At 37.3% G+C, this 8416-nt stretch overlaps 1 protein-coding gene across 1 annotated transcript; it reads right to left on the reverse strand.

Annotated features, from left to right (window-relative positions):
• Positions 1 to 757: 757 nt before the first annotated feature.
• LOC107656150 (armadillo repeat-containing protein 1-like) lies at positions 758 to 7541 on the reverse strand (the record flags this gene model as incomplete). Its single annotated transcript, XM_016443872.1, has 5 exons — positions 7306 to 7541; positions 6350 to 6558; positions 4874 to 4965; positions 981 to 1170; positions 758 to 874 (listed from the first exon to the last, which is right to left on the reverse strand). Coding segments are annotated over exons 2-5 (561 nt in total), but the record flags the coding sequence as incomplete, so codon positions are not given.
• Between the last annotated feature and the right edge of the window lie 875 nt (positions 7542 to 8416).

The following is an 8416-nucleotide window of genomic DNA, read 5'->3' on the forward strand; positions in this document are numbered from 1 at the left end:
GCAACTAAAAAGGTGCCATTGTCCGGTGAGGTCCGGTTGGGGAGTTACGGAACGATCTCATATCGCATAATCTTTTTAACTGTTTATCTCCTGAACTGCGTCTTTCTTTACCACGCTATTCAGCGCCAATCCCGCCGTGCAGTCAATTTCACTGGTTAAGGTTAGGGTCAGGTGTGGGGTAGGTTTAGGGATTAGCATTTTTTTGTAGCATAGTGTAGGAAATCAACACTTTAATTGACACAACCAATAAAATCTTTAGAATCAGCTGTGGGGCGGAGTTTGCACTGAAGTGGATTGGGGAAAAAAATTGCGCATGCGTGTCATGTGCCTGTCTGTCAATGGGAGGAAGCCACGCCCTATTTTGGAGATCCCACCCCGTTTTGGAGTTCCCGCCCCCATTTGGAGATCTCCAGGCTGCAGTTATACCCTTCTCAATTTCCTGGCGTCAAAAGTTACTTCTATCATATGAGTCTGTTTTGGACTTTCTGTACGAGAGCGCCCTCCGGCTTCGAGTATGAATGAAACATACAGCGCATGAGAGTGTTCAGCGCTCCGTGATGTTCACATCGTTTTGGATAAGAATAACGTATCCAAAATGACGTGACTATAGTCTCTTTTAATTTAAATCTAGATTTATTCACATTGGCCCTTAAAAACCTCTACGTGAACACACTTGCCCGAGAAAAAGTGCATGGGAAGAGTTTAGGATTTATTAAAAGTCGGGGGGACACCTCCCCCGCCTAGACTGTAAACTCACCTCAGCCTTCAAGTCTGATCGGATCCTCACCACACATCTCTTCACAGCCATCTGGAACGTAAAGCTGATGACACCTTTGATCTTTAGCAGGGCTTCTTCACAAAGACTCCTCCGAGCCTGACATACACCGAGACAGTGTGTCAAATTGTGCAGAACCAAACATTTGAATCTCCATACGCTTGGATTAAACAGGTTCCATTACAAGCTGTTTGACTGCAGTTACCGAATCATCAAGCCCGTCGATCTGAAGCACCACCGTTTTGGCCCGTTTGTTCGTTGAGCCCAGGAAAAACTGGGCTTTTTTTCGGCAAGAGGCGGCCGCTTCCGCCTGTTCGGCCTCCGCGCTGCTGGAGTTCTGCAGGATCTCGTAGATCTCAGACGCTAGCAGCTTGGTCTCGCCTGGCGACGTGCCCCTAGTGAAACACATCATAGATCACTGTAGGATTCACAACAGATGACAAAAAAAAGAACAATTGATGAACAAAGAAATAATTGAGCAAATATGCTCGTCTAGTCTGGTTAAAAGATCATGTATTGTACATTTCAGTACTTGTCGGTGCTGATATTTGAAAAGGTCATCACTCCAGCAGACAAGGGGAGACAACATAGATCTGCGCAGGAGGGGAAATCTGCCGGCATGAGAGCTGGAGAAAAGTCAATCTGATGGAGATTGAACCAACTAACCTTTAGCACATACAATATTGTGATTCATCTAGTGTCATGCATTCCATACGGTTTAATATCACAAGTAAGCATAAATGCATATTGAACTTAACTAAATTAAGTTTAAAAATGAAGAGATTGATGCATCATAGTAAAAAGAGACAAAATATAATGTTATTGTATTTTAACAATACTGTTTTAAAATGAACTAAAAGAAAAGAAAATTTCACTTTCTGTGGATGTTGCCCATTAGGAAGGAAGGAAGAACGAAAGAACGAAAGAAAAAGAAATGTGTGAATAAAAATAATCTGAAAAAATTTAAAAACTATTATCTTACTTCTTATATACATATATATATATATATATATATAGACACGCACAGGTGCATCTCAATAAATTAGAATGTCATGGAAAAGTTCATTTATTTCAGTAATTGAACTCAAATTGTGAAACTCGTGTATTAAATAAATTCAATGCACACAGACTGAAGTAGTTTAAGTCTTTGGTTCTTTTAATTGTGATGATTTTGGCTCACATTTAATTGAGTTGAATTACTGAAATAAATTTTTCCATGACATTCTAATTTATAGATGCACCTGTATATATATATATATATATATATATTAATAGCCTTATTACTTATTGTGTTGCAAATTTGCTTAAAGGCATCCATAAAAACCAGCCAGGAAATTGTTTAGTCTTCAGAATATTTAGTTTTTTATTTTTATATTACATTCTAATTTGTCAAATTTGGACATTATTTTCTCATGTGCATTTCCCGATAACAGGGAGCTGTAGATGATGGTAAATAAAGATTTAAATATTTAAATATTTTATAGGTAAATATAGATATGTAGATGATACTAAATATATTATCACATGACAAAAGTTATGCACACAAGTTACCCACCGGCACAAATCAACCCACTCTCCCCTTCTGATGAGGAAAAAAAAAGTCTCAAATAACTAATCAAAAGTTAGTAAAAATGTATATTTAGCCAATCAGTTATTTGGTCACTAACTATAGTGAAGTGACCCGTTCGTTTAATAGGGTTAAAAAAGACAGCAGTTCATTGACATCAGCATTGGAGGTCAGGAGTGACATCAGGATCTTGATATGCCCTACAGGCGCTAATGGGGGAGATGTAACGCTGCCATCATTCATGCAGAGTTACAGGAACGGACATCTGCTCGCTGGCATATCTGAGCTGCCAGACCTCAAGCTTCCCATATACACCTGAGGGAATGCTGACGGCATCTACATCCTCCGTCAAAAGGAGGCAACCTATGCAATCAATAGCTAGCTAGTTATAGTAAGACACAATGTAAGAAAACACTGAACATTCATCAAAAAAAAAAAAAACTAATTCAAGCATTAGAACTGCTTATTTCCGAGCTCTGCGGTCTCATCAGGGTTGATGAAGGATTTCTTCACTTCCTCTAGCCATAAAATTTCACAGACTGGGGCGATACACGACCTCTACCAAAAGTCGTTGTGCCGGAAATAGTGACGGGCAGCTTGTGGAACTGCAGGGCACTCCTTGATGGCATCTGTGCTAACTGAAGTGACTGGTGAATCGAAGGGGGCGGGCAGGGAGTCGCCCTGAGAGAAGGATACGCAGCTCTCTGCCAACCATTGGCACTTCTGTCTGTGGCACTGGCCGTCTAAGAGCCTGCAGACTTTCACACTAGAAATAAGCCTGAACTGTAGCGAATATACAAACATACATGGATCCTAGATTCCTGTGCCTCTATACTTAGCCATGGGGGTGTCAAAAACATGCAGTTGTATGAATATTTAAAAAAATCAGTTGCCATCTACAGTGCTGTTTGACATATGAGGTAAAAGAAACCCTCAGTTTCATCTTTTCTAACGCACAAAAAGAGAGCTCAACATTTTTTTTTCTGCAGTAAATCAGATTTGCATTGGCTCCATATAATAACAATAAATAACAATAATTATTAGAACTATTATTGGTTTATTATATAATAATACTACTTTTTTATTAATGTTGTTATATAACAAACTGTTGTTATTAAATTATTATTATTATTATTATTATTATTATTATAGTATATTACATTTATTAATAAATAATTTGACAGGTTTTAAATTAAACAGCAAAAATGTAGCTATATGACATCTATAAATTGATAAAAAAATTTTGCTAGAAAATGGTGGCTTATCCTAAGTTTCTACAAAATCTACATTAGCCAGCTAAATAACATCATGTTTTGTGATATTTACAATATCATTCAAAAGTTTGTGGTCAGTAATTTTTTTTTTTAAATAAGTTTATTTTGCTCACCAAGTTTGCATTTGCACTGACCAAAAACACAGTAAAAACAGTAATATTGTAAAAAAAAGAATTTAATTGTTTTAAATTACAAAAAAAACATTTTTTAATTAAATAAAAAAAAAACTATTTTAAAAATTCTTTTACATATTACTACTTTTTTAATTTAATCCTGTGATGGAAAGCTGAATTTTAATATTGTCACTCTAATATGCTGATTTGGTATGCAAGAAACTATTATTATTGTTATTATTATTAATGTTGAAAACTGTTGCTTAATCATTTTGTGGAATATTTGATGAATAGAAAGTTTAAAGAAACAAAGTTTCTTTGAAACAAATCTTTCAGGGGAAGTCATGGCCTAATGGTTAGAGAGTCGGACTCGTAACCCAAGGTTGCGGGTTCGAGTCTCGGACTGGCAGGGATTGTAGGTGGGGGGAGTGAATGTACAGCGCTTTCTCCCACCTTCAATACCACGACTGAGGTGCCCTTGAGCAAGGCACCGAACCCCCAACTGCTCCCCGGGCGCCGCAGCATAAATGGCTGCCCACTGCTCCGGGTGTGTGTTCACTGCTGTGTGTGTGCACTTTGGATGGGATAAATGCAGAGCACTAATTCCAAGTATGGGTCACCATACTTGGTCACATGTCACGTCACTTCACATCATTGTCAAACTTCTTTGTACCAGCCAACAAAATTTCACATGCAATTAGATGCAATTAATTAATTAATAAAATAAATTACTCTAGTTTGCCAAAAAAATGAAGAGAAATAAGATCATTTCTGAAGAATTCTAAATATGGGCACTGAATATGAACTCCTCCATGTCTGTAGTGGTATGATATTCTCTCTGGTGTCTTAGACTGACCTCTGCTGGACATTAACCCATGGCGAGCAAACAAATGCAATCATGCATTACATCAGTTTGCTTGACAGTTCACATTACGCTTCAACAGCAAGCTTGCATCATCACTCCCATTTAGCTTCAAAACAACAAATCTGCTAATGACAGGACGACCTTTCTCGTGCGCTTAAAATCTGCCCACCACACACATTCACTTCAACTAAAGCAGCAGGAAGAGGTTTTCTGCAGGGAAGTGCAAAGCGAGCTCATGTTGCCTTCATGTTTTGTGGCAGCGTGACGGGAGCGACTTACTTCTGCATGACGTTCTGCAGGCTCAGCATCATTCCCAGCTCGTCCTTCATCTTCTCCCTGTTGGAGCGGCATTCTGCCAGGTAGCGCACCGCCTGGAAGGACACAAAGCCATTAAGGGTCCCACAGGGCCATTACAGAGGCAAACCGCCAGGCACCGCTGTGATAACAAATCCGTTAACAGAACACCAAGAACTACTTGGGTCAGAGTGTGTGAAAGAAAGTGTGTTATTCCAACATTGTCCAAATGTCTCCAAAGGTGTGATGTCCTTCTAAAAAAGAAAAAACATAAAGAGGGGTCCAAAACTCTGAGGGCACATTCAAATTTTTGGGGCTCAAAATCTAATTTTAAACTGGGATTAGAGTTTTAGGATTTAAAAACACTGACATTATTATAGGTTGTGCACTATTTCTCACCAATCAAATAAGGTAATTTGTGACATTGACCATAGCAGCTCATTTACACAGAATGCCAGATGTTGCTTCCACTGAAGAACAAGATGCTCTGGAACATTCTCAAATCATACTGGGGAACGTGGACAGACATCTCTGTCCATCTAACAGAGGAAGAGGAAACACTTTCTGGTCTGGACATTGCTGAAGTTAGGCTAAGCATTGTAACAATACTGGACAGCAGGTGGCAGTCATGTGATGTGTCTATGGACAACTGGGTGGGCAATGAATGATCTGATTGGTTGATACAAATGCCTCAATATCCAACAAACAATATCAAACTATTTAATAAATAACAATAATTAAATAATAATAACATTAATAACAATAATAATAATAACAACAATCAGTTACAAATTACTGTTTGTAGATACAAATATAGCAGGAGGCAGTAATGTGTCATGTCTATGGACAGCTGGGTGGGCTTTGCTTAATCTGATTGTTTAATATGAATGCCTTGGTATCAAACTATGAGCTTAATAATAATAACAATAATTTTCTTATTATCATTTATTATTTTAATATATTTTCATTGAAATCTAATCTATTTGAGTGATAAATAAATAAATATTTATTACAAATATAGCGGCTGGGTAGGCTTTGAGTGATCTGGTTGGTTTATACTCGAATACTTTGATATAAAACTACTTGGAAATTTTAAAAATGTCTGAAGGTATAACGAGTTAACTTGATAATAAAGAAGAAAAATTCTAAAATAGTAAATGCTGTCTATTACGCTTTATATTGGGATATCTGAATTGAAGTTAAAGCTAAAATCGCTTACAGTAAACTATAAATAAACAACTCATAAGTTTTCCGAGAAAAATTATCAAATTAATTGTAGCTATCAGAACATTACTGTTTGTTTGAGAATATCAACAAACAAAATAGTTGAGTTCATAAAGGCTCCAAATTTGAACCCTTAACTACCACTATGCTAACATGGTAGCAAACATCTCGCAGGTAACTACAGAAAAACCATCTGCACAAGTCTTGACTGCAGATGCCTCACAAACAGAATCTTACCAATAGCGCAGAGTAGACGACTTGTGGATTGGGATGGTCGAAGAAGAGAATGAGGCCTGACAAGCAGCCTTGATCTTCAACAATAGCTCGCCTGTTGAGGGGGTCAGCAGCTAAGTCCCTCAGCTGATTCACCACAGCTAAGGCATCAGGCTCCCCGCTCATGCTGCTCCCACACCAAGGGCCATGCACATGAAATACACAGATCTTAGCTGAGGGGGAATAAAAATAAGAACTGGATTACTTCTGAACATGTTGACAGTGACAGGAATCACACTAAGGTTTATCATAAAAACAACATAAAAGCTGGTTTAAGCTTAATTACATTAACCTGATAAAAAAAAGTTGTCTGCTCAACCTCTTGTTGAGTATACATTATCATTTTTTGTAAATATATTATTTAAACAAACAAAACAAAAAAAACACGAATCTGAGGTTTATTGACTGACGTCACTCAGTCACTATGCATTGCTGTCGCGCGTGCGTCGTTTCGCATTGATTTACAGATGATCTCTATACACGTGGCTTATTATTGGCTTTCATCGTGAACTGAATGACCCATGATGGTCATGTCTGATTCACATAGCACAACATCGCATTACGAGGCCTTTAAATGGGCCCTGTGCTAACCGGCTAGCATTAACACGGCATCGACAATCTGAATTCTCATATGAATCATAAAACTGCATGTAAAAGCAAACATTTGGAGCTTATTTCTCATTCATATTTAGTCTACAGACATCAATACATGTAGATCTGAATGTCTTTCTATGAACAATGCCAGCACGCAAAAAGAGAAAGGCAAAGTCTATTTCTATCAGGACGCACAGAAATATACACCTGTATGAAGCCAAATAATAGTAATAAATTTATAATCCGAGTATTTGATTCTTGTGTGCGTATCTATCTTGTTAACCTTGTGTGTGTGTTGTGGCACTGTTGTCCACGCATAACCTTACAGCAAACACGCCCAGGACGACTCCTCGCTTCCGATGATCCTGTCCAGTCAAAGAATCAAACCCGCCGACAAATGAACTGCTGATGGATACGCAACTGGGTGTAGCTCGTGTAATAACGACGACAGTGAATATGGTTAAAAGTCTCTACGACAGCTGTTCTGGTCGGGTATATTTGGCCATTACCTGCGGAGCTTTTAGCACCCTTTACTACACTTCCCGGATTTAGACAGACTGATTGGAGGATGTGGACTATGACGCCATGCGTTCTTGACCAATTAGAAAGGGTTTTACTAAGAGACAACGTGATTATACAATATAAATGAGTATTAAAGCAAATGATAGAATTATTATTATTATAGAATAAAACAAATCGGAACCAAAACGTACTAAAGTATTTGTTTATTTGGCTATTGTTATTGTTTTTTATTGTATTGCGAAAATACATACAAAGCATCAGAGCCAAGGAAGCAAGTAAAAATACTATTAATATATTTTATTTATTGGGTCCCTACTAAAATACATGACAATACGTGTATTGTCAATACAAGACAAAACAATACACGACAAACAATACATGACAAACAAATGTAATTGTTACAGGCAGAAAAGAAACATAAAAACAATTGTATTTCCTCTAATGTAGACTAACAGATAGAGATGGTCTAGTTCAGGAGAAACTTGAATAACAATTTATTATTGTGCATTTTTATCGTCAGCCAGTATAATACATAAAACAATAGAAGGGCGAAGCATAAATAAATAAATAAACTATAAAGTACAGGTTTGATACGATTTTATTTAGGTAAATATTTTAAATGATTTCCAAACAACCAATGTTTTCGATCTTTTTTTGTTGTTGTTGTTGTTGGTATTATTGTTCAGTATTGTCCTTTATAAAACTTAGATAAACAGATTGTAAGATGGAACATTTTTATTTCTGAATATAAAACTAAACAGAATTTAATTAATAACTTCAAATTGTCTTCTTTTTAACCCTGTGATAGTCATCCAAACACCGCTCACTTCCGAAATTCAGCAAATCCATTCCATGGATGCGTTCCTGCATGCCTCGTGTGTGTGTGTGTGTGTGTGTGTGTGTGTGTGTGTGTGT

The sequence above is a fragment of the Sinocyclocheilus anshuiensis genome, unplaced genomic scaffold, assembly GCF_001515605.1.
Source record: "Sinocyclocheilus anshuiensis isolate Anshui unplaced genomic scaffold, SAMN03320099.WGS_v1.1 scaffold1851, whole genome shotgun sequence".
NCBI classification, from domain to species: domain Eukaryota; kingdom Metazoa; phylum Chordata; class Actinopteri; order Cypriniformes; family Cyprinidae; genus Sinocyclocheilus; species Sinocyclocheilus anshuiensis.